This window comes from Salvelinus namaycush, chromosome 26 (genome assembly GCF_016432855.1).
Source record: "Salvelinus namaycush isolate Seneca chromosome 26, SaNama_1.0, whole genome shotgun sequence".
In the NCBI taxonomy this organism is placed as follows: domain Eukaryota; kingdom Metazoa; phylum Chordata; class Actinopteri; order Salmoniformes; family Salmonidae; genus Salvelinus; species Salvelinus namaycush.
In genome coordinates, this window is record NC_052332.1 from 22,483,946 (window position 1) to 22,511,193 (window position 27,248).

General features: G+C 43.5%; 1 protein-coding gene across 1 annotated transcript in view; it reads left to right on the forward strand.

The window, feature by feature from the left end:
* Positions 1-27,248, forward strand: part of LOC120020999 (nuclear pore complex protein Nup214-like) — a 63,067-nt gene that overhangs the window by 30,672 nt on the left and 5,147 nt on the right. The window contains exons 25-34 of the mRNA XM_038964663.1: positions 1,606-1,684; positions 2,281-2,353; positions 2,620-2,722; positions 2,854-2,903; positions 3,475-5,013; positions 14,978-15,045; positions 15,320-15,500; positions 20,144-20,311; positions 22,079-22,250; positions 26,145-26,299. Coding sequence (XP_038820591.1) covers positions 1,606-1,684; positions 2,281-2,353; positions 2,620-2,722; positions 2,854-2,903; positions 3,475-5,013; positions 14,978-15,045; positions 15,320-15,500; positions 20,144-20,311; positions 22,079-22,250; positions 26,145-26,299 — 2,588 coding nt within the window. The remainder of the gene's footprint in view (positions 1-1,605; positions 1,685-2,280; positions 2,354-2,619; positions 2,723-2,853; positions 2,904-3,474; positions 5,014-14,977; positions 15,046-15,319; positions 15,501-20,143; positions 20,312-22,078; positions 22,251-26,144; positions 26,300-27,248) is intronic.

A 27,248-nucleotide genomic window follows, 5' to 3' on the forward strand; every position in this document is an offset into this window, starting at 1 on the left:
CATCTATGCTAGTGCTGAACGATTAACCAAATTGTCAATATTTTGTGGGGGTTATTAAACAAGTAATTGCCCGATGTCGGTTCATTCACACCGTTTCTCCAGAGGGAAATCAAATCATTCACGAGAGAGTTGAAGTCTAGAACTATATGGGACACTGGGCTGAATGAAGTTGTAGTTTTCTGTAAGCAAATATTCAACCTAGTTCAGCGCAGAAACACGGTAATTGTCTACAATGACCATAATCCATTGTGCCTGTTTTTTTCCGTCTATGACACAGATGGATACACTTTTACGCCTGCTACTTTAAGTTAGATACACACAGACCGCATACGCCACCGCATGAGAGAGGAATGTACACAACACAACGAGAGAAAGGGATAGAGAGTTCGTGAAAGTATGTCTTATCTACTAGTTAAATTATTTCATCAGACAGCTCTGCAACATATTTAGGCAGGCTAGCCTAGCTAAATAGGTTGATTAAAGATTGTACAGTATGGAGAGAACGGAGATAACATTAGATGGTTGGTTGGCTGGCTGCTACTGCCTAAGCAGAGATCAGATGATGAATTTAAAGTTTTATAAAGTCATCACATTAAACTAAGTAATATACACGACTGAAATATTTTGTTATTTAATAGATAATTTCCTATTTCTCGATGTGAAACATTTTCAATGTTTTAGCAATTGAATATTCAATATTTTTGGCTTTGGAATTTCCATTAAAAAGCTCTTTATAATTTTTGTCATTATTTCATAATGCATTTAATGTTCAAGAAAAATAATTTAAATCTGTAACAGTGATTTATTTTTTAATAATCGAACCGAACAGACCTCAAAAACCACTAATCGCTCAGCCCTGATATCCACCCCTTTCCTCTCTCTCGCCATCTCTATCGCTCTGAGATTATGTAATTAATGGACCTCTCTCAATTTCTGCTGGGCCAGGCCTCGTTCCACTGTTGTGTTGAGGTTGAATACATTTTAGGCAGGACTCCCCCTGGGGCCATTTTCCAAATTAGCCCTGTTCACAATAACGAGTCCACCCCAGCCAAACCGTCAGATAGGGGGCTTATTTTAGAGATGCACTCACCAGCCAGTCAGTCTCTCAGTCACAACACTGGGCCTATAATGTGTCCATCCACGTCAGTATGGTTCAGTTGGCTATGGTCTGTCTGTGGCAGTAGTTATAGGGTTGATGCTAGAGAATAATTAGTGAGGCAGTGCAGTTCACCATGGCTTTTGTTTTCTGTGTTCTATTCACTACTGTAGGTATTGTGCATGGCCCTGGCTTTTATCTGGGACGACATTAGCCTTGGATTATGCCACGTATTTGCAGATGGGGCAGTAAATTATAGGCTGATACAAAGTTCTAATGCGCACACACACCCCAATTAATCAATGTGGCGAGAATTGTTATCATACCTCATTTGTAGATATATGCATGTCTCCTCATGACTGACTTGCATTCACTTACTTTTAAAAGCTAATCCTGATGAGATAGTGTGGAGAAGAGAAATTAGGCAACATTTAAAATTTGATGTACGGTGTAAATCCAACTCGTTGCTCAATTATTTTCCTTCCCCTCTCTCTCTCTCTCCCTCTCAGCTCGTCAGTCCCAGCCCCGGTCGGTCAGGTTGTTCAGCAGGTTTTGGCGACGGTCGCCAATACCAACCAGGCCAAACGAGTGAGTATGAAGAGTCCATCTAACATGCTCCCAACTGTCAAGGTGTTTCATCTGTGTGCTTTCCTCTATCAGAGGCTGAATATCTCTTGTACACCCCATCTCTAAGAACTCAGCAACTCTGTGTAGTTCCTGGAGTTCCAGTGTACTTGGCTGACCGCTGGCCTGCGATGTTATAGGATAGAGTTTAAGGTCATTATGACAGGGCTGTGAAATGCCCCAGGTTTCTCCCATGTGCCGGCGGAGGAGTGATACAAGTGGCGACTGGGTGGGAGCTGATTCATACAGGGGAACTCTCTCACACATCACACCTCAGTCCGAACCAGGTTCAAGTTCATGGGATGCATGACTCATAAACCTACACACAGAAACACTCACAGAAAACACTGCGTATACGAACACTAAAACACTGTTTTGCCATAAACAGAATCCAAAGTCTGAGTAGTGAGATGATAAATTACATTTAGCTTTGACTTAAGATAAACATGAACATTGATTGTTAGGTTCTCTAAAACACCCTCTTACTTTGTGTGTAGTTATTCTTGAAGCCATGGCAATGAGAGATGTATAAACTTTCCTTCTGTTGTTTTTCTCCTCAGAATTCTACTCAAGGCATACTGAAGATGTCTGCTGAGAGTATCCGCTCAGCTTCCCCCCAGGGTTTTGTGTTTGGTAAGTACATAAAGATAAGATGTTTTAGATGCTCATCATATCAAGACACGTTGGAAAATGCCTTCCACCTTTTCCCAGGTAATATTTTTTCCAAGGGTTTTTATATACTACAAATCTACACAATTTCTGGGTGAACCATTTATACATTACATCTGTTTGATTACATTCATTATATTACATATTTTATTAGCTCTTAGTATAAGGTGTGTTAGAACTCTTTTGTCATGCTTATTTTAATGCCATCTCCTCCTGTCCCTCTCTCCCAGGCGGACCCCCTAAACCTGACGCCGTAGTTTCCCTGGCCTCCTCCAGCTCAGCCCCGTCACTAGGGGAGCAGAGCAGCAAAGCCTTCTCCTCCTTTACCACAGCGTGAGTCACTGGGGGTCAGCGGTCAGAGAGGGAAACTTCATGTCAGACGTTCTTGATCAGAAAACAGGAATGTTTTATTTTTTAGCTATGGCTGACTGTGTTTTCTCATACTTTATGATGCTTTTGGACAGGTCTGCCGGGGGCTTCAGTTTCTCCTCTGTGTCCCAAGGAGCTCCACCAGGTACCTCTCTCAAATGTACAGCCATATATGCCACTCGTTGGTGTTATTAGACAGTAAAGTCAGTGCTATACTTCATTGAATGCCATATCAATGAATTACAGTGACTTCAATTAATAGCCCGGGTGTTTATTTTCTTAAATTACTGAAGACAGGCGTATTAGAGACAGGCGGAAGACACATTTAAGTTGAATGCATTCAGTTGTACAACTGACTAGGTATTCCCCTTTCCCTTTCTATTTGAGCCAGATGTCTATTTCTTTAAAGCACACAGCTTTTGCTCATTTGCATAGTTAATTGTTTAATTCCAGCATTCACTTACATAATTTAAATCAATTAACAAATAACACATTAAACCTCGTCAGCAATTAATTTAGACCCGCCATTTATTTGAAACAGGCGAGTATTTATTTAAATGTGTGCGGTTGCCCGGCTATTAAAAAGGACAGGCGGCTATTTTAGTCTCAGCGTTTAATTGAAGTTTTACGGTAGTCATGTATTAAATCTATTTGTTCAAAGTGTTTCAATGTCTGGCATAGTTTGTAAATCTGCTGTCCATGTTTCTTCCTCCCAGTGAAGGACGCCAGTAAATTCTTCTTTGGCGGCGCTGGTGCCACCGGCAAGATGATGTTCAGCTCCTCTGCCGGGGAGGAACCCTTCTCCTTCATCCCAAAATCCACTTCCCCCGCCCTGGGGAGCACCAGCTCCCCTCCTCCCAGCATACCAGGGGAGCCTGTGAGGCCCACCCCCACCTTCAGAGTAGAGCCCCAGGCACCCAAGGTGGTAGGAGGAGAGACCCTGGGGAGTTTCTCGGGTCTACGCGTGGGCCAGGGGGACGAAGAGAAGCCCTCAGCGGCCGCGTTTAGCTTTGGCCAGCCGGACAATGGAAAGGGGCTAGGTTTAGGCACGGGGACGGCCCAGTTTAGTTTCGGGTCGACCCTCCAGCAAGGGAAGCCAGCTGAGGCTGCTTTTGGTGAGGCGGATTCTACCGTGACAGACTTATCCAAGACTGCATTCAAGCCTCCCGAACCAGCAGCCCTGGCGATCACCAAGCCTGCGTTCTCCACGTCAGCAGCCACCTCCTTCAGCAGCCTCCTAGCTGCACCCCTCTCTTCCCCGTCCCCCACCTTGGAGGAAGAGCCCCCCAAAGCCCCCACACCCCCATCAGACCCCACTCCACCCCCAGAGCCTGTTCCCTCACAGCCCAGCCCCTCCGTCAGCCTCCCTGTTGCTGAGCTTGAGGTTACTACCTCCCCAGTGTCCTCAGTCACCCCCACCCCTACCATCCCTGAAAAAGCCCCAACTCCCCCTGCCTCGGCCCCCTCCCCAGCTCCCCCCATTGCCTCCACCACCCCTGTCCCCCCTGCCTCTACCAGCCCACCAGCCCAGGCAGCCCCCAGCACTACCCCAGACCCTGCCCCCGAGGCCCCACCACCCGCTATCACCCCTACCCCGAAGGCCCCACCACCAGCCTACCCGGCCCCCAGCTCTGACAAACCTGGCTCCATCTTCACCCAGCCACCGTCCATCACCACAGATAGCACCACTATAGCTGTCACCAGCCTCACAACGGTCATAAACACCGCAGCCCCTGCCGCCACCACCACCACCCCTACTGACTCCAACACCGCGGCCACGGGCTCAGTTTTCGGACAGCCTGCTCCAGCGGCTGCCGGCGGCTTTAGTTCCACCGGCTTTGGTGCTCCACCTGCAGGTGCAGGGGCTGGCTTTGGAAAACCTGTATTTGGGCAGACAGTTGGCGGGTTCGGCCAGCCTGTTCCTAACGCTGCCAGTGGCTTCGGTTTTGGCCAGTCTGCGTTCGGGGCCAGCCCTGGATTTGGACAGCCTGCAGCGGCCACCACTGCTGCAGCTGCTAGTACCGCTGCTAGTGGAGGTGGTCTGTTTGGAGCCCCCAGTGCCAGCAATGCCAGCAGTTTTTCCTTTGGCACCCCCAGCGCCAGTACGGCCAGCAGTACGGGCACGGGCCTGTTTGGGCAGCCGAGCGCAACCCCGGCCTTCGGGCAGCAGAGTGCTGGGTTTGGACAAGGCTCTGTGTTTGGAAGCAACACCACCACCACATCCTCTACTGGCTTCAGCTTTGGACAGCCTGCAGGTGAGTGTATCTGTGATATGTCACATGTTTGTGAAAATGCACTAATACGAAGTAGCTGTTAGGCCTCTGCATTCCATATCACAAAACTGGAAATGAATGGTCAATGTAATGGTATGTATTTTATATGTGGCAGACAGCTCAGGACAGTGGTCTTATTGGAAGAGCATCTCTTGGACATCACCATGACACTATTAAGTTGTTTTAAGCCTCTAGCATTTACACAGACGGCCACTCAAGCTGCCAATCTGTCTTTCTTATTGACTGGATGTACAATCTCTTTAGGAATCAGATGATACCTTAAATGTTTATGGATTGGATTACCAGATTCTAGTTGATTTTGATTGATCTCCAAAATCCATATTTAGGACTACTAGGCTGGTATTATTTCAGCCATGGTATGTTGACCTATACAATTGCAGCATACAGTGCCTTCGCAAAGTATTCAGAGCACTTGACTTTTTCCACATTTGAAGTTACAGCCTTATTCTAAAATGTATTAAATATGGATTTTTCCTCATCAATCGACACACAATACCCCATAATGACAAAGCGAAAACAGGGATTTCGAAATTTTGGCTTAGTTATTTAAATAAAATACTATATCACATTTACGTAAGTATTCAGACCCTTTACTCTACTTTGTTGAAGCACCTTTGACAGAGATTACAGCATCGAGTCTTCTTGGGTATGATGCTACAAGCATGGCACACCTGTTTGGGAAGTTTCTCCCATTCTTCTCTGCAGATCATCTCAAGCTCTGTCATGTTGGATGGGGAGCGTCGCTGCACAGCTATTTTCAGGTCTCTCCAGAGATGTTAGATTGGGTTCAAGTCCGGGGTCTGGCTGGGCCACTCAAGGACATTCAGAGTCTTGTTCCAAAGCCACTCCTGCATTGTCTTGGCTGTGTGTTTAGGGTCGTTGTCCTGTTGGAAGGTGAATCTTCTGAGGTCCTGAGTGCTCTGGAGCAGGTTTTCATCAAGGATCTCTCTCTACTTTGCACTGTTCATCTTTCTTTCGACCCTACCTAGTCTCCCAGTCCCTGCCGCTGAAAAATATCCCCACGGCATGATGCTGCCACCGCCATGCTTCACTGTAGTGATTATGCCAGGTTTCCTGTAGACGTGACGCTTGACATTCAGGCCAAAGAGTTCAATCTTGGTTTCATCAGACCAGATAATCTTGTTTTTCATGGTCTTGAGAGTCTTTAGGTGCCTTTTTCGCAAACTCCAAGCGGGCTGTCATGTGCCTTTTACTGAGGAGTGGCTTCCGTCTGGCCACTCTACCATAAAGGCCTGATTGGTGGAGTGCTGCAGAGATGGTTGTCCTTCTGGAAGGTTCTTCCATCTCTACAGAAGAGTTTAGAGCGCTGTCAGAGTGACCATCAGGTTCTTGGTCACCTCCCTGACCAATGCCCTTCTCCCCTGATTGCTCAGTTTGGCTGGGCGGCCAGCTCTAGGAAGAGTCTTGGTGGTTCCAATCATCTTCCATTTAAGAATGATGGAGGCCACTGTGTTATTGGGAACCTTCAATGCTGCAGTAATGTTTTTGGTACCCTTCCCCAGATCTGTGCATCGACACAATCCTGTCTCGGAGCTCTACGGACAATTTATTCAACCTCATAGGCATGCACTGTCAACTGTGGGACCTTTAAATAGACAGGTGTGTGCCTTTCCAAATCATGTCCAATCAATAGAATTTACCGCAGGTGGACTCCAAGTTGTAGAAACATCTCAAGGATGATCAATGGAAACAGGATGCACCTGAGCTCAATTTCAAGTGTCATAGCAAAGGCTGAATACTTATGTAAATAAGGTATTTCTGTTTTTTATTATTCATAAATATGCAAACATTTATAAAAACCTGTTTTCGCTTTGTCATTATGCTGTATTTTTGATTGATTTCTGAGGAATTTTTATTGCCTTTTTAGAATAAGGCTGTAATGTAACACAATATGGAAAAAGTCAAGGTGTCTGAATACTTTCCGAAGGCGCAGTATGTAGGAAAAGAAGCAATGGGGAATCCTGACAAAGGCAGTTACCTCAGTTACTCATCCAGTCAGAGCTGCTGCCAAAGTGCTTAAATTAATGTAGTTGTTTTCCCTCTGTGGGACTGAGCAGCATCATTAGGATGGGTATTTATCACGCCATTAGGATAATGGAGTTTAGAGAGAAGGCCACTACTCTCTGATGGTCTTATCCAGTCCAATCCCATCCATCCATCAGGGCCTGTTAGGATCTGCTGGTATTGGCTGGCAGACCATACTCCTCCATGTGTCCATGGGTCATAGGCCTCTCTAAATCACTATGCTGGAGGAAGTTGGAATTGACTACTGGTATAGGGTCAGTTTTGTTTCACCTGGTACCGATGTGGTTAGGGTTGAGGATGGTGGTTAGCTGATCCCTGATCTTTACTTCTAGGGGTAAGCTCTACCTTGACCCTGTAAACCCAAGTATAAGGTAAACACTCGACTTATTGCCGGGACGATACCAGTATTTCGATAGTCGTTAGTATCGTGACAAGGAAAACAATGCAAATTTAACTTCTTTAGAAAACAGCCCTAATTTTGGAAACAAACATTGTTTATATCCAGAGTCACATTTAATTTATTTTCCAAAATATAGACAAAATGTACATACTGCAGTTTTTTAAAGAACCGAGAGTTACTGTTTAAAATGTTCACGTTACTGGTATTGTCACAACCCTACGGTACATGTTAGCAAAAATTGCAGAACTGCAAATTAGAGAAGATTCAATGTTTTGTTTGATTATGCAAATTATAGTATTTTAGCAACATTAAATCTTATTATAATCTGTTCATATACACCCCCAGGAAGAATATAACACCATTTTTTTAAAAAATTTTTACATTTTCTGACAAACGAGCACTTAAATATGATCATTTTCACGTTTTCATAAATTCTTAGAATGTTTGGGAATTATGTATACTAAGGCATTTGTGAAAATTTGATAGCAATATAGAGTGGGAAAGCAGCCATGCGTTTGGACAATTAATAGACACTGCAGGAAATAATACCTAATAAAAACGTCTCTCCTCCAGGACCGGAATCTATGGAGACCGGTGTGCCATAGCCAATTGGCGCTTCAGTAGGCCTTTATACAAATAACCCATTTGCCACACGGGCCTGCCATCATTCACTTTGAACTGTACTGTGTGTTTACAGGCAGTAGCAACTGGCGACTTTAGATCATTAAAACGCATTCACCAAATTCCACAAAATACACCTGAATTGATTTTTTCAAAAATTTAAATACCACGAGTTCTCTTACATTTTGGAACTTTACAGTCCTATTGATCAAACAACCATGAAAAGATAGGCTTTCTCTCCCTCAGTTATGCACATCAACAATAAGATCAACAACTAATGCTAGTCAGAGCAAGATGAGCTAAAATCTAACGAGGGAACATTCGATTAACCCTTTCAAACTTTTTCAGCTAGTTGGCCATCAGAATTTCACTGATAAAAGATGGGTAGCCTGTTTGTCCATCTGCAGCTTGCCTGCCAATGCATATTTGTCCCAACCAAGCGCCCAAGCTAACTGGCTAAAGTTGTCGAACTTGCTAGCTAGCTACTTCCAGACACAAAGAGAACACCTCACTCTGACCGTTTTACTCGCCCCAGCAGAGCTGATTATCTAGAGCGTTCCTGACTAACTATTACTTTTTTGCCTACGTTTACTGACACTGGTCATATTCAGCGGGTGTTGCACGTTTGTAAGTTCATCAGTTATTCTGCACACTCAGGTGAGTGCTCTGAAATTGGAGTAGATAGAGTGAATTTGCAAACGCAGGAGATATGCCAACTGGATAACAGTTGTTCAGCATAGCTGCTAGCAAAGCAAAGCGATTCACATTTCTTGCTAGCTAACCAAATGACACCTGCATCTCTAGCTGTGTAGCCACCGAAAAACGATATGAGTTGAAAAAGTCAGTCACTCACCCACTCCTCCAATGAAATTACATCCTCCTAGCTAGCTATCTAGCAAACATTAGGCTCTGTGTTTTGAGCATGCTACATAAATAGATACGCTAGCCTATTTTCCATGTTATCACTAACTTGTGATCATTGCCCTTGCTAGTTTGATTGTATTGACATTCCCAGCCTTCGTTACAGTCGTCCGTTTTTGTCCAGAATATTAATTGTAATTGAAACTGAAACAGTGCATCCCAAATGGAGGCCGCAAACAATGTACTAAGCCAGCTGTGATTTATAACCTGATAGTAATATTTTTTGGACTACCAAAATATGTATTGGTAAATTATATTAATCATTAATTGAACTGTATGCATTTATTCTGCTAACAGTGCCTTACTGTATGTCATGGAATGTTGAATCAAGTCGAACATATTTTTAAAACCTCTTGTAACATTTGTTTTGTAGCATAAACTGGGAATTTGATATTTTTTACTGCTATGATTCTGTTTTATAATTGCAAAGTAGTTAAAACACTGTCAGTTCCACTTTAATTAAGCCATTATTATGGCACCACGTAAAAAAAAGAATTTGGATGGTGAAGTAATGTTGAGCCGGGAGTTGCCCTATTCCCAGGGATTCTCTGAATTCCCACCCGTGCTAAGAGGGGCTGGGCTGCGGGAAGACAGTTGACCTGTCTGTGTGTGTCACAACAACTCAGCAGTTACTGAAGCAATGTCTCGGTTCTGACTGTCCTAGGGCTCTGTGTTCCCACCCAGATAGGCTTTCTGTTATATCATAGTGACAATGTGTCTGTCTGGCCATATGCATGTACTAATAGTGGAGATAGGCTTACACTTCAAAGCCACGTTGGGATTACTTTTTCATTTTAATTACACAAAGAATTGAATGTGTAATGCCCCACCGGCTAACTGCACATAAGACTTGTGGAAGCAGGGTTAGTCACGCTGTCAAAGTGATGAGGAGAACAGGAAATCTGAACTAGTTATCTGTAACGGAGGAGGTTGTGATGGGGGTTAATTGAGCTCACTGGTGCGCATGGTCTGTACCACTGTTGGTGCCTTTGTCAGTCTTTACTGTATTAGATAGGCAATATGTGAGGAGAGCAGCCCTTGGCAAGTCATTTATCTGCGGAGTCCCACAGCAGGTTAAACATGAATTAGGCCTACTTACCCTGCATCAGAGCACGCCTGGTGTCGCACTTAACAGAGCTTGATTGAGATGTTATAGCCAAAGACCAGACTACATTAAATCTGTCTTGAAACAGAGGAGGAACTGCCTGAACTTGTCTAATAAGAAAGCTCCATTTTACATCATAGACATGGAAGAAATCGGAGAGACTTTAACTTTGCTCTGTAAGCCTAGGGGTGATTTCTCTTAACTCTATTAGCAGTTTGGTAGAGAGGGCAGTTAGGGGTATCTAAGGGAGTGTTAATAGCCAGGGTCATGTTTGTTTCTAAATGTCTTTGTGCAGGTCTGAGGTGACAGCAGCCAGTCTTATAGCTACAATAGCCAACTAGCTAGCAATGCCAGGACAGCAACAGGTGTTACACTATAAATGGCCCTAGAATTCCTATTGAGTCTGGATATGTGTTATGCATTCCCATGTATTATTTCTGTCCCCTTCACGGCTGGCTAGTTATTCCAGGCAGTATATTGTCAGCATAGCTATGTGAACTAGCAAAAGGGCTGCTGTTACATTTTAGTTCGTTGCACGTCCGTCGTCCGCAAACTGCACATGAACATTCGTGAATGTATTCGTGAATGTATTCGTTAATAAAAATGCATGTTGACTGTTCCTTAGGGCTGCCCCCGGTGAGAGAGAAAAAAGAAAAAGACTTGTCACTTCTTTCGACCAATCAACTGGTCCAAAATATAATTGCAATATTTTTCCATATATAGACACACCTTATGTGATTTAATAAAATCAACTAAATGTAGGCTACTGAGCTTGTCTGATGCTTTAAGCACACTGTGATTAAATGCTTAACACACAAATGACTCAAGGGAGCCAGAGATCAAGATTGCCTAACCAAAATAAAAAAATATGTTCCCGAATCATCTCCTCCCTCTGCTGCTAGCCTTCGCAGAGTCTGCCACTACGCTCTAGAAGTTGTTGGTAACCTTTTTCCATTTGGAGTGCCAATTTATCTTACCATTTCTACCAATCTGTGTGCCAGTTATGATTTTCATATGCACGTTCTTGTGGAACAGTTCAATTTATTTGATAATAAAGTCTTCATATCTCAAAATCGTTGTCATGTGATTAATAAAAATGTTATCTAAATGAAAATTATACAAATCTAAAAGTAACTTCTATTGCCATTGCCAACTATGTAAAAATAGCCTACCTGAAGCCCAAAAATAAAAACATTGCAGCCTGCAGGTAGAAAATATCCTGATAAAAATAAATTACATTGGCTATTCATGGCCTGTCTGCAAGGAACTTCAAAAATTGTATCAACAATCAACTTGGTCCAGCCTGAAGCTTGCACGAACAAACTTGCATCATTATATAAAATATTAAGGACCCTCAGTTTCCCGGGCCAGTGAGCTCCAGACAGACACAGCTGTAGTCTATTTGCTTAACCTGTCTGGCTCTGGCGTTCCGCTAGCGGAACTCCTCCCACATTCCACTGAAAAGGCAGAGCGCGAAATTCAAAAGATATTTTTTAGAAATATTTAACTTTCACACATTAACAAGTCCAATACAGCAAATGAAAGATACACATCTTGTGAATCCAGTCGACATGTCCGATTTTTAAAATGTTTTACAGCGAAAACACCACATATATTTATGTTAGCTCACCACCAAATACAAAAAAGGACAGACATTTTTCACAGCACACGTAGCATGCACAAAGCCAAACTAACTAACCAAGAACCAACCAAACTAACCAAGAAACAACTTCATCAGATGACAGTCTTATAACATGTTATACAATAAATCTATGTTTTGTTCGAAAAATGTGCATATTTGAGCTATAAATCAGTTTTACATTGCAGCTACAATCAGAAATTGCACCGAAAGCAGCCAGAATAATTATAGAGACCAACGTCAAATACCTAAATACTCATCATAAAACATTTCTGAAAAATACATAGTGTACAGCAAATGAAAGACAAGCATCTTGTGAATCCAGCCAATATTTCCGATTTCTTAAGTGTTTTACAGCGAAAACACAATATAGCGTTATATTAGCTTACCACAATAGCCAGAAACACAAGCCATTTACCCGCAGCAAAAGTTAGCGATCGTAACAAACCAGCAAAAGATATATAATTTTTGACTAACCTTGATAAGCTTCATCAGATGACAGTCCTATAACATCAGGTTATACATACACTTATGTTTTGTTCGAAAATGTGCATATTTAGAGCTGAAATCAGTGGTTATACATTGTGCTAACGTAGCATCTTTTTCCCACAACGTCCGGATATTTTTCTGACACCCACATATTCTGACCAAATAACTATTCATAAACATTACTAAAAAATACATGTTGTATAGGAAATGATAGATACATTAGTTCTTAATGAAATCGCCGTGTTAGAATTCTAAAAATAACTTCATTACCACATCCAGCTTACGTTATAACAAGAGAGAGCCCAAATCTGGGCGCAAAATAATTGTCAACATATTCCGACAGATATATGAAATATCATCATAAAATGGGTCCTACTTTTGGTGATCTTCCTTCAGAATGTTGTACAAGGGTGTCCTTTGTCCAGAACAATCGTTGTTTGGTTTTAGAACGGCCTTCTTCCCTCTCGAATTAGCAAGCTAACTAGCCAAGTGGCGCGTAGCTCTCCATCTTCACCATACCCAGAGAACGCAAGACGCCTAAACTCCCGAAAATATTTCAATAATCTGATGAAACTATATTGAAAAAACATACTTTACGATGATATGATCACATTTATCAAATAAAATCAAAGCTGGAGATATAACACGTTTATAACGATTGCTTTTCGGAAGCCATTACCGGTGACCTCTATGCGCTTCCTGGACAGAGGAATTCTGGGGTCATGTCATTCCAAGAGCTCTCTTTTCACCATAGAAACACCTAGAAACCCCATTTCACCTCTCACAGCCTATGGGACATCTAGTGGAAGGCGTATGAAGTGCATGTATACTCATACATATCAAGCACATTTATAGGCAGATCCTAGAACAGAGCATCGATTTCAGATTTTTCACTTTCTGACAGGAAGTTTGCTGTAAAAGGAGTTCTGTTTTACTCACAGATATAATTCAAACGGTTTTAGAAACTAGAGAGTGTTTTCTATCCAATAGTAATAATAATATGCATATTGTACGAGCAAGAATTGAGTACGAGGCTGTTTAAATTGGGCACGATTTTCCCCCAAAGTGAAAACAGCGCCCTCTGTCCTCAACAGGTTGGAATGAGTAATCAGGTATGCCTATTTTAAGACGTTTCCACCGGTTCGGAGCATGACATTTTCCCCCCACTTTTTTCGAAAGGGAGAGAGCTGGAAAGATTTTTCAAACAGGCTAGATTGAGGAACTATTGTTATTCTCAATGGATGTAATAACAGACTGAGTTTACTTGCTGTTTGCGGTGAAGAAATAATTCCTTTGACGCTCCACAGCTCATTAGTGGTGGTGAGTTAAATCAGAAATGCTATCAGATCCCCAAATGGGCACATTTATAAGCCTACGTTTGCACGCAGGCCAGGTAGCCAAGGCCTACTTCTGTGTAGTCAGGTACGTGTCCTTACTCAACATTGACAGGAGCCCTCCATACAAAACACAATGAATAAATGGACAACTCGTAAATGGAATGAAATATACCAAAACTTGTTTCTCACAAGTGTAACCTAGGTTGTGCGCTCTGCAAACAATGTGTCCACTCCGACAATGAGAACTGTAAAAGATTGTAATATTGAATGCCTATATTGAATGCATTAACAGAAATTACTGTAACCAAACAAACATTGTAGATGATAAATGATGGGAATTAACGGTACATGTACTACTGGTGATACTGGTGTGCCATCCCCGCGTTCTCCCCAATGGTTTTGTCCACTCAGACAGGCATCAATCAAGACATGTGCAATACATTTTTGTTGTTGCAACTGCTCAACTAAAATATTCTCGATCGACCAACAGCCCATCAACCAAACAATCGACCAGTCGACTAAATGGAGTCAGCCCTACTGTTTCTTTTATAGAAAATTAGCATACACAGTCAGAAGCATTTAATCTACGCCCTAAACTTGTTCACAAACAATGTCACCACATGGACTAATTCAAGCCACAGTAAATGATAAGGTGGGTGTCATGAGTGAGTGAGTCATTGCCAAGTCCCAGGTCCAGACTAAAGGCAGTCCCAGCATTAATTTGTAGACCTGTCCCCATACTCTGAGAGAATAACATTTCATGTTCCGCCTGATTTTTAGAGGGGAATTGATTCTCGGCACGAGGGATTTAATGGACAGTCGTACAGCCCGCTTTCTAAAAGCCACCGAGCAGAGGCCCAGGCAAAATGGAAGTGGAAGAAAAGGGAAATGTGGAGTTGACTGGTGGAAGATATCCACCAGCCAGTATGGCTGGCTTTCTCACACACACAGCTTACGCTCTGCCACACACACAGCATGTACGCATCGATCTAGAGTTTGTCAGAGGGCTTATCACACTGCATACATATCCAGTGTACATGATGGCATTGTGTCAGAGATAAATGTGGGGATTTGTCTTTTTCTGCTCCACTGTCTTCCCCCCCCTCAGTCATCTATAACCTGCAAAGAAAATAGTTCTGTCGCCATAGTCTAATGCTGCTGGAACGAGACCATCCATAAAACGACTGCACTATCAGCGTACACACACACACACACAGTTCTGACTTCCTACCATTGTCATCATCGCTAACCTTAAATGACTGTACGTCTAAAGGACAAATTGTGATAGTTTGCATGGTTGTATTGTACAGAGCCTGCTTAATGTATTTTATGTGCTACTTATTATTTTCTGTCCTCTTCCCTCCCAGCTTTCGGAAGCTCCTCCACTACCTCAGTGTTCGGTCAACAGCCCAGTACTGGGAGTGTCTTTGGACAGGTAACATTCACATTTGACAGTGTGTACAAAATAGACAACCATCCTACCATTTTGATATGTAACACTTCAGGGAAAGACTCCCAAATGCCCCTCTTCAAATGTGCACACGCTCGCACCACTCACATACACATTAGATGTATTATTGTATTTGGGTAAGAATCATGGAGAGAACTCATCAGGGAGGCTCATATGTACTTATTACTGCATAACCATCACTGATCATTGTGATCTTGTTGTGACTGTGGCTGTGCACCCCTCCCCCTATCATACCCAGCAGCAGCCATCCAGCGGTGGGGGTCTGTTTGGATCTGGCTCTGCCCCGGCTGCAGCCTCCCAGCAGGCAGGGGGAGGCTTCTTCAGCGGCCTGGGGGGCAAACCCAGTGAGGAAGCCGCCAACAAGAACCCTTTCGGCACTGCCGCTGCCACCGGGGGCTTCGGACAGCCCAACCAGACAGGTGGGAGAAGGGGTCGAGAAGGGTTGTAGCAGAAAGGATGACTGATCTTAGATTTAAACTTCCTGTTAAATTTTAAGACGGACGGGTGCAGTTATCATCAGCAGGGGGGACCCTTTGATTGACATCCCTCTTGCACAGAATGATAAAGTCCACTGCAAGCAACACAATGCAAATCACCAGAGTTCTTAAAATTATAGCTAAAATATTTTTGCATTAATCTTATCAAGACCGATGTTTTCATGTGGGGGAAGGTAGCGAATATAATAATCTTTTTTGTTTCTAAACACAGCCTCACGTAAATCGATTTTCCTCAGCATTATGCTGCGAGTCTTAATCTCATAAGCAGAGCAGTGATTTAGCCTGTTGCTGCTGGAGGCACTGACAGCGTATGTATCTGTGCTATCCTATCTATGACACAACATGAGTCAACACAACACAACCATCCTCTATAGCTCCAGGTCATATGTTACTGCTCAACAGACTGGCAGAGTTTTCCATAGCAAATAGGCTTGTATCTGTATGTTTTCTTATTCCTCTAATGCACACAAACTGCATCGAATCATCCTTGTTTGTTCAGTAGATGAATGCAAATATGTTCATATTTTCCCAACCTTGAGGTGGTACGTGATTCATTTGTGTTAAACAATGTTAATGAAATCATTAGTCTACTTTTCTTCCAAACTATATTTCACTGTGGTACTGTATGTTAACTCGAAATGACACAACGACAAGGTTCCAGTTTAACAAAGTTTACTCAACTATATGAACACACTACAAGGTAGCCATTACACTCCAGGCTAGGTCCAACAACGACAAGACTTCCTGCGCATGCGCACTCTTGACTGAGTGATAGCCCCGTAATAACAGAAATATAGGGATACTTAAAACATGAACTTAACAATCTCCCCCTTTTCTTTAAAGACAAATAAAACATCAACAACATAATTAAATGTCCAAGTATTATTCAAGATCCCCATTACAAATGGGTTGTGTGACAGTTCTTATTTGTATTACTCAAGCTGCCACTTTCCATTACTGAGAGCCTGTAGGAGCACAAGACCGGATGCTCCTTTTTTAGTCAGACAGTCAGCAAGCTGTTCCTTTGTGGTCTACCACAGAATCGGCTGGATTCTCTGTGCTTGAATAAGTTCCTTGATGCTGCTAATCTCAAAGTCTTTTCTCTGTGACAGACTTGGTTGACTTCACAGCATCAACTAATGAGTAGTTGTCAGTGACACAAACTACAGGTAGGAAGTGCCGTTTTGTCCCACCAGTGATAACCTAGCGAAGCATCACGGAAGACAACTAGTTTCAAAGAGTCATCTTTTCCAACATGCTGAAACTTTAAAGTCACTTGTTGTGATTTCAGTTTACGAACAACTTTGTTTGCCTCATGAATGGTTTGTACAGTGGCGTGTTTTGTGTTAGATGCCAAGTTGCAACCATCAAACCAGGTCTACTCTGTCTCGCAGCCCATAAAATTTGTCCCATCTTTGACCTCAATTGACCAGCTTCAATTCCACAGAGGGGAATTCCTTTGTACGGCTCTTGAAGAATCCATGTGGATAGGTTGAAGATTCTTGATATAGCTCTCCTGTTGCATCAGTATTTTTCCATCAACTGTAATAAACTCTATGCCAACATAACAAAAATGATCATGCTCCTCACGGCCAACCTAGAAAACAGCTTTGAGGTGTGGAATCACAGTTGAAGCAAAGGTCTGTGAGCCACCCCAGATAAAGTCATCAACATGACAGGCAAGTACTCCAGTCACATTGCAGTCTTGATCAAGCCAATAGAAGACTGCAGGATCCACTTGTGACATTTTTCCACCTGTATTCAGCATTGTTGCCTTGACTTTGTTGTACCAGTAGAGTGATCCATCTGCCAGTCCATACACACACTTTTTTATGTTCCACAGTGTTCCTTCACTTTTAGCTTCGGGCGGAGGTCGGATGTGAATATCCCTTGACAGCTCTGTTCCCTGCAAAAATCCAGATTTGATGTCTATGGAATTAAGTTTCCATTTTTTCTGGCAGATCACTGACATCAGCAATCTGAGTGACTCTGAGGCGCATGTCGGTGAGTCTTTTGGGAGTTCTTTAGCAGCCAGCTCCTCAAAACCTCTAGCCACTAGACGTGCTTTGGGCACTATTCCAGTTAAGGATTCTTTAAGGGTACACACCCACCTTGTTGAGACGCACTTTTGGCCAATGTCTTTGACTTCCTCAAACACTCCATTTTTCCTCCAATTACTGAGCCAACTGTTTCTCCCTACCATCTAGACAAGCAGTGTCTAGCAACTTGAACCCTAACACTGCATCTGGGAGAACCATGTCGTACTTGCGCATTCTATTGTACCTCTGTTCGAAATCAATGATGTAGTCTGCCATTGCAACCGAAATATCTCTCGTAACACTGTCAAAGTTTGAATATGCCTCGTAGGCACGGTCTTTCTCTTCTTTGAAAAATACAGAATCCAGTACTGTGATCAAAGTTCCCATACCGTCATCCTTGTTCAAATCCTCAACGGATATTTCCAGTGCTGTATCTCTCGCTCTTCCCTCGAGCGATAATACCACCGCAAGTGCTTGCTTTTTCGCGTCCAGATTAGTAACGCGTGTCCAGATTCCCAGTTCATTTTTCCAACTTTCGTACGACCTCTTCTCGTCGAAGCGAGGTGGCACGTTGTAGTTAGAAACCATCCTCTGCTACCAATGTTAACTCGAAATGACACAACGACAAGGTTCCAGTTTAACAAAGTTTACTCAACTATATGAACACACTACAAGGTAGCCATTACACTCCAGGCTAGGTCCAACAACGACAAGACTTCCTGCGCATGCGCACTCTTGACTGAGTGATAGCCCCGTAATAACAGAAATATAGGGATACTTAAAACATGAACTTAACACTGTACATGTAGGTTTGATGAGTAGAAATATCCACTTGAGCCACCCCCATACTGTCCTATGCCCTATTTTGTTCCGAATTGAAATGGTGCAGTATTCTGATTATGGCTATGTGAATATGTATGACCCATTTCATAGGGACTATGTGATAGTATAGTATATCCCTGGGTTGCCTACGGCTTTGATTCTTATGAGATATGTCATGCTATGGCACTCATGTATTGCTTTTTATTACATTTTCCCTGAACATATTCTTACCCACATTTTCACCCATGTCTTTGCTGCATGCAGACCATTAGCTTTTAGTCAAATTCCTCAATTCCATTGTTTCTTTGACAATCACCTTTGGGAAGAGCACTGCAAATTACTATTTTCCTTGAGTCGCTCTTAACTGACAGTAGGCGTTGTGCCATGCTGCGTAATACATCAAGTGTCCGTCCCAATGTCTTCCACACACACCTAATACCATTCAGCCACATATCCATTTCCTCCCTCCTTGTCTCTATGATGAAAAGTGACCCCCTTTATCTGGTAGTCAGTCAGGTAACTTGTTTATGTAACCACCCAGCCACAGGAGAATCCATTTTGATTTGAAAGGTGATTATTTTATTTTCTCTCACGTTGTTTGCTTTCAAGTTACTATGTTGCAAATTGTTGGAGCGGGAAGTGCTAAATTGCATCTCAAATGAGATTTCAGTGTTGCGTGTCATTTACACACAAGTACTTTCCATGCTCAGTATTACCATTATGGTGAAAGCATTGTGCAAAAAAAGTATGAAAATGTCTCCTAGAAAATAGTCTGGACTCTCTATGCTGATTTGATATATGATGTCTGGGACTTGAAAAAGATGTGTGAAATGAACATTGCAGGAAACCTTAATTCGAAAACAAAAATTTAACGATCGGAAATTAGGCTTTTAAACATCTCTCCAGTGTCTCTCTGTCAAAAAGAGAGGAAAGATTTAAATGAGTATTGAAACATTGGCAGCGTTGACATGGGGGCCACATCTGCCAGTGCAGTCGGAACAGAAAGTGACCAGTGGGCTGTTAGGTTGCAACTGATCCCAGGTCAGATGAAGAGGCCGACTTCCCAGCCATTTAAAAGTGAGACGCACTTCACTGTGAAGATCAAAAGACAGAGGGAGACCTGGGTCAACCGGAAAGTGTGTTCTTCTCATGACACCCCCGAAACAATATTCCACCACATTGTTCTAGAGATGAACATCTAATGAGCTTGGAGGGAGATGGATGGAGAGAGAGAAAGAAGTTAGGCGGCTGATTTTCCTCGCATGATTAGGATTTTGAAATGGATGTGTCCGAGTGAGGAATCGGGGGCAGAAAAGAGAGCTCTGTGAAGCTGTCAAGGGTTTCCCATAGCATTGCTTAGGCAGGATGCTTAGCGGCGCTCTGTCTAGAAATCTTTTGGGATCATTTTACGTCTTTAAGACTAACTATGGGAAACACATGGTTGGTTTACTTTTGTGTAGAAACTCTTGTTTTCCTCTCTATCTATTGGAAACACTAAGGCTGTTGACTTAACTATAAGTTAACTGGAACTGAGTACTGGCCCTTCAAATGTTCTGCTGCTTGAGTTCCTGCACCTCTTATAGAATATTAGCTCAAAACTATTGCACCTAAATATGAACAGTCCCAGCACTCAAAATGAGTACAGGCACCTATTTCAGTTTAGCACTGCTATAAATCCATTGTTAACCTCTGTTTGTCCTACAGGAGGAACTACCCTGTTTGGGAACAGCGGGGCCAAAACCTTTGGCTTTGGCTCCCCAGCGTCAACATTCGGAGGGGGGGAGCAGACGGCCAGTGGAACCTTCAGCACGGGAGGGGGGAGCGTGGCCGCTCAGGGGTTCGGCTCCTTCTCCACCCCCACCAAACAAACAGGTAGGCTACACCCTCACCCCAAAACAAGTGACAAGTCACCCAGCTCTGTCAACTCCAGACTTTTGTGTCCATGGTGATGTACTGTATATGTTCAAAAGTGTTATCCAACAATGTTACAAATAACCCTTCTGTTGTTAGCCGCACTGCTTCTTGACACACTGCCCGCTTAACCGAAGTCAGCGTGCATGCGCCCGGTCAGCCACCAGGAGTTGCTAGAGCACGATGGGACAAGGACATCCCGGCCGGCCGGCCAAACCCTCCCCTGACCCGGATGGTGCTGGGCCAATTGTGCACCGCCTCATGGGTCTCGGTCGCGGCCGGCTGCGACACAGTCTGGGATCAAACCCGGGTCTGTAGTTACGCCTCTAGCACTATGATGCAGTGCCTTGGGCCTCCCGAGTGGCGCAGCGGTCTCTTTACAATACCTTCTACCCTCTGTGAACGCATTCCCCATCACTATCCCCTCCAGTCTCTTTGACTGTAATAGTAACAGCCATTTACATTCTTGGCTCCGTCTCTGATGTTGTCCTGTCCGCCTCGGGCTATTGATGCGGCGGGCGGCTCAGTGACGTGTGAGGGTCAGAGAGAAGGGCAGGTGGTTATGGATGAACACTCCACACACGCATCACTTCCTCTTTGGCCCTGTGGCAGCAGCAGATCCACTCCCTGCAACCTCAGCTGCCGCCAGTGCTTGCTCCCCAAGGAGAGACTCACTCTGTACTCCTTTATCATCTGAGTTACAGCTAGAGTCACATTATCTCTCTCTCTCTGCCAGTACAGCACTAGTAGATCACGGTTAGGCTATCTTCCACAATGTAGCATCTTTCCGAGCTAATGAACAGTCTTGGCGTCGACTTGGCTAAAGAAGTCAAAGCATCAATCAATTTAGTCAACGCCGTTATATTTCCTCAATTTAGCAAAAAATATAGCATATCTTAGCAATTAGAGTCATAGCGTTCCCCAAAAGTTAGCACCACCGCAGTTTTGTCTTGGCATTTTACTCAGCTAGCTATATAGCAGTAGCATCTACCCCTAAACTCTTCTGGTCATATTCACAAAGCATCTAAGAATAGGAGTGCTGATCAAGGATCAGGTCATCCCTCTTATTCATTACCTGATCATAGATTAGCCCTCGTACTCTGAGGCGCTTTATTAATACGGAACCTGGGTTTTTTGGCTACTATCACTGGCCAGGGTCCAAGGAATGTAATCCCATTACATTAGCCCAATCAATTATTCACTGGGCCGTGCTCGTAGCTAGGCTGTCATTTCAGTGATCCCCTCTCTTTATGACTCTCTTTTCATCCCAGAGAGTGTGTGGTTGGAAATTGATTCCCATCAAGCCCTCATCGCCCCAATGCTGTGTGTGTGCGTGTGCGTGCAGAGAGAAATCTGTTGTCCCTGAACAGAAATGGAGGTGTTGTAGAGCAGACCACAATACAATAAAAACTTTATTTATCATGTTGGGGCTGTTAGTTTCAGGGCAACAGCAGGTGTGACATACACATCCATCAAAGTTGAGGAAGAATATAAACATTGCCTGTGTTTGCTTATATTTTTTAAGTATTTACTTATGTATGGTTAGTATTAGACTGTGGTAAGTGTCCCCTGAGACATTCTGTCCTGCCCGCCCATCTCAACGAATTCAAGAATATTGCTCATATACGTGTCAGCTTTATTCATGTAACCATCCCTCTCACGTATTGTTATCAAAGCAAAGTCAGCCAACTTACTCTTCCTCACACCCCTCTATCTGTACCCCTTCAGGTGGTTTTGGGAGCGCCCCTGTGTTCGGTAGCCCCCCTGCTTTCGGGGGCTCCCCAGCGTTTGGGGGGACAGCAGCGTTTGGCTCGGCCCCATCCTTCAGCAGTCCCATGGGCTCCTCAGCCAGCAAGGTGTTTGGAGAGGGCACGGCAGCCGCCAACGTGGGAGGATTCGGGTAAGAGAGACACCCCTCTTAGACATTTATTGGATATGGAGAGTGAGATGTTTTGTATTGTTCTAAAATGACAGTGTAGAAGATCTCAATATTCTTGATTATACTGACCATAAAGGCTGTAGAATGTCTTGCAAGGTTTTTATGCATTTATTGCTGTATATTGGTTATTGTCTTGGTTTTGTTATGTATATTATGTATATTATGTATAGGGGCGGCAGGTAGCCTAGGGGCGGCAGGTAGCCTAGGGGCGGCAGGTAGCCTAGGGGCGGCAGGTAGCCTGGGGCGGCAGGTAGCCTAGGGGTTAGAGCGTTGGGGCAGTACCCGAAAGGTTGCTAGTTCGAATCCCCAACCTCCTTTCTCAACTTGGGCATAATACCCTAAACCCCGCTCGGCTACACTGGCACACGTTAATGAGCTTGACATTTTAATTTAGGAAAGTCCACAATAGTTTAGTATTGAAGATTTACTTACGTCAAGTATTTAAGTATTTCTGGTATTTGTTTATCACTATACATCAGAGGGATGGAAATCAGACCTCCTGCAGAGTCAACCTTTGTTCTGAATTTAACCTCAACCCTCATTGTACAATTATGGGAGAAAATGGGATTATTCCTCCATCCCCTCCCGCTCAGCTCCCTCTCCCCCTGGAGCAGCCCCCCTCTCCCCCTGGAGCAGCCCCCCTGGCACGTGCAGGCCTGCTGAGGCGTTGGGCACCTCTGCCAAGCCCCAAACCACGTAGGCAGGCAGAGCTAGATTATTCCAGATAATCCCACTCTGAGGTCATACCGCCAGCAGATTAAGATGGGCTAGTTCCCCCCTTCTCTCTAGCCTCCCTCTCTCTCTCCTCCCTGGGGTTGTTGTATTAGGCACAGGTCTTCTAGAGGGAATTGCCAACTAAACCCCCACCCCTCAATTCTCTACCACGCCCTCTACACACAGACACACGCTTTACACCCTCTGCCTCGGGTCCTGTTGGTTGCAGGGAGATGGGAGCTAGCCTTGCCGTGCGTGAACTCATCTCTCTCTTTTTCTTATTCTTCTCCCATTCTCTCACTCCTTTCTCTATTTAAGTTGTCAGGGTTTCATCCTATTGGGCTGTCAGATGGCAGCAGGCCCAGTGGCTTGGTGTTTTCATTCATTCCCTTCCTCCATTCAGTCATACTTATTAGATTTTTTTTTAAATGTGTTATTATGTCAGGACTCGTGAGGTAATTTTTTCCCCAGTCTTTATCTCACTTGTTATCACCCCGTCGTCTTGTTTACAAGGAGAAATATTGATAAAGTTGTTTACGAATGCCTGTCCTAGTTTTGTTGTTTTCCAAACCCCTGCAAATATTTATTGAAAGATGGTTTCGATGATACAGTATTTCATGACTCCCTACAACCAGTAAATGTCACCCTCCCTATCTTTTTAAAGTGGTGAGGATGAGGCGATTGACCCAAGGGCGGTGGAGGTGGGCGGGCTGACCAGAAAGAGATTGGCTCCTGTATTAGGGTCAGAGGTCAGCCTTTATTTCTGTCCAGGGGTCTACCCATGCTGCCTCCAAGATTAAAACCAGCAGAGCAACTGAGCTGGCTGGATGTCCCGGACTATTCTGTACCCCTCTCTCGCTGTCCCTCTCTTCTCACTCTCTTCTTTCATGTCTTTATTCTTATTTTTCCGCTTCCCCTCTCTGTCTCCTCTCTGACCACTGCAACACACGTATTACACATGCACATAGTATAGTATCTCTCCTTCACTCGTCCTCATCCCCTCATCTCTCTGCTAATGTTTGATGACTCTAGTCAAATAATCCTGGTTCGGTTGTGTGACTGGCACTGGTCTTGTCTGTCTCGCTCAGGGCACCTGAAGCCTCTGTTAGAAGTAGCTTCCCCTCACACTGTTCTACTACACATTTAAACTCAATAAAACATCAAACAAACTCTGCTCCCTGACTGTGTCGCAGCTTCCACACACAGATCCCAGATCAGTAGGGTGAAGAGCCGTGGGAGCATTAGCGACTTATTCCGTTGTAATTTAAATCAAGGCTTATTGCAATATGCTTTGATGTAATGGGCTCTGATATTATTCCAGGCAAGGCTGTTCCTCTGCATATTTTAGGTTACCTCTCCTCTCTGGGTTAGAATGGTAATGGGAACAGAGTAGAGGGACTGGGGTATTGTGCTAGACTAGCTGTACTAAACAGTCTACAGACTGGAGGGAGAGGGAGTTAACTTCTTATGGCTGCAATCCCGTTAACGGGATGATATGACAACAGCCAGTGAAAGTGCAGGGCGCCAAATTCAAACAACAGAAATCTCATAATTAAAATTCCTCAAACATACATGTATTTTATACCATTTTAAATGTAATCTTGTTGTTAATCCCACCAAAGTGTCCGATTTCAAATAGGCTTTTCAGCAAAAGCACCACAAACGATTATGTTAGGTCACCACCAACTCACAGAAAAATTCAGCCATTTTTCCAGCCAAAGAGAGGAGTCACAAAAAGCACAAATAGAGATAAAATTAATCACTAACCTTTGATGATCTTCATCAGATGACACTCATAGGACTTCATGTTACACAATACATATATGTCTTGTTCGATTAAGTTCATATTTATATCCAAAAACCTCAGTTTACATTGGCGCCATGTTCAGAAATGCCTCCAGAATATCCAGAGAAATTGCAGAGAGCCATGTCAAATAACATAAATACTCATCATAAACTTTGATGAAAGATACATGTTTTACATAGAATTAAAGATACACTTGTTCTTAATGCAACCGCTGTGTCAGATTTCAAAAAGCTTTACGGCAAAACACAATATTCAATCATCTGAAAACAGCGACAAAAGCAAGCCCATACAGTTACCCGCCAAATTGTGCAGTCAACAAAACTCATAAAAAGCATTATAAATCTTCACTTACCTTTGCTGATCTTCGTCGGAATGCACTCCCAGGACTCCCACTTCCACAAGAAATGTTTATTTTGTTCGGTAATGTCCATCATTTATGTCCAAATAGCTATTTTTGTTTGCGTGTTTGGTAAACAAATCCAACGTCTGGAAGCGCGTTCACTAAAAGCTGACGAAATGTCCAAAAGTTCCGTAATAGTCAGTAGAAACATGTCAAACGATGTATTGAATCAATCTTTAGAATGTTTTTAACATAAATCTTGAATAACGTTCCAACCGGAGAATTACATTGACTTCAGATGAGCGATGGAACAGAGCTCCCTCTCATGTGAACGCGTATGATCAAAGCATGGTCAAGTCATGGCAGACCTGACTAATTCCCCTCTCATTCGGCCCCCCTTCACAGTAGAGGCATCAGACAAGGTTCTACAGACTGTTGACATCTAGTGGAAGCCGTAACTCATCCATATCTCGCTGTGATTTCAATAGGATCTTGGTTGAAAATCGACCAGCCTCAGAATTCCCACTTCCTGTTTGGATTTTTTCTCAGGTTTTTGCCTGCCATATGAGTTCTGTTATACTCACAGACATAATTCAAGCAGTTTTAGAAACTTCAGAGTGTGTTCTATCCAATAATAATAATAATATGCATATATTAGCAACTATGACTGAGGAGCAGGCTGTTTACTCTGGGCACCTCTGTGCACCTTTCATCCAAGCTACTCAATACTGCCCCTGCAGCCATAAGAAGTTAAGGAGCACAGAGTATAGTAATTCTTCCTCTGACTGTATGGTCTCAGGACTGACGTAGATATAGAGTATTATAAAGTGGATGTAAACGGACCAGTGCGTCAATAACGTAAGAAATCAATTGTACCAATGGTTATTCAACACATCCTCATGAAATGTTGATTAGGCTATTGTTAGACTGTAATATTGAATATTCAGTCTTTTAATGTTTTTAATCTTTTATGTGCATTTCTCTTCCTTCACAGCTTTGCTTCCACTCAACAAAACACACTGTCGTTTGGTGCTCTAGCCAACCAGAGTGCCCCATCATTTGGTAACCTGGCCCAGCAGCAGCAGGGGTCAGGGTTCGGAGCTCCTCAGCCCAGCGGCTTCTCTGGGTTCGGACAGCAGGGAGGAGGAGGTGAGTAGTAATATCTCACCCGTTCAGTTCTTTCAGATTATTGCATAGGAATGCTGCTCTAGATTATCCAGATGCACCCCAAGCCTTAATTGACTATTTCCCTTCCCTCCCCTCCCTATTCTTGTGACTAAACTGTATGAAAGGAGTCCAACCCCCGGCTTAGTCATTTCTGCCCCTGCAGTCTCCTCCCCACTCCCCCAGCCACGCTAATAAGGAACAAATTAACAAGGTCCTCGTTTGAAGCTTTGCTAGTGAGTCCCTTCCCCTATTCCCCTGTAGTAAAGCCACAGTTTTTTTTATGTAACCTTTATTTAACTAGGCAATTCAATAAAAACACATTCTTATTTACAATGACGGCCTACCGGGGAATTCGATTTTTACCTTGTCAGCTCGGGAATTCGATACAGCAACCTTTCGGTTACTGGCCCAATGCTCTAACCACTAGGCTACCTGCCGCCCCTGGTTAACTAAGCCCATTAGTGACTGTTTAAATAGCAGTCATTTAGCCTAGTGGCTAATGCTATCCCCAGCACTCTGTCTGCTGTGCAGTACAACAGGGCCACAAGATGCATCGCTAGGTTAATTCTAGGCTAGGCTAGCCGTGGGGATGGTGGAATCCCACAAGTGGCTTCCTATTAACCCACATTCCTACTGCGGTCACATGCCGCCATGCAAGTTATCTTTTTTGTTTGTATATGGCACAGTTTTCTCAAGATGGGAAGAGGAGGGTGGGAAGAACTCTTTCAGCATCTTAAACCGAACAAAAATATAAACGCAACATGTAAAATGTTGTTCCCGTGTTTCATGAGCCTGAAATAAAAGATCCCAGAAATGTTCAAGAAGATGATTAAACAGCATGATCATTACACAAGTGCAGGGGCAATAAAAGGCCACTCTAAAATGTGCAGTTTTGTCACACAATGTCACAGATGTCTCACGTTTTGAGGGA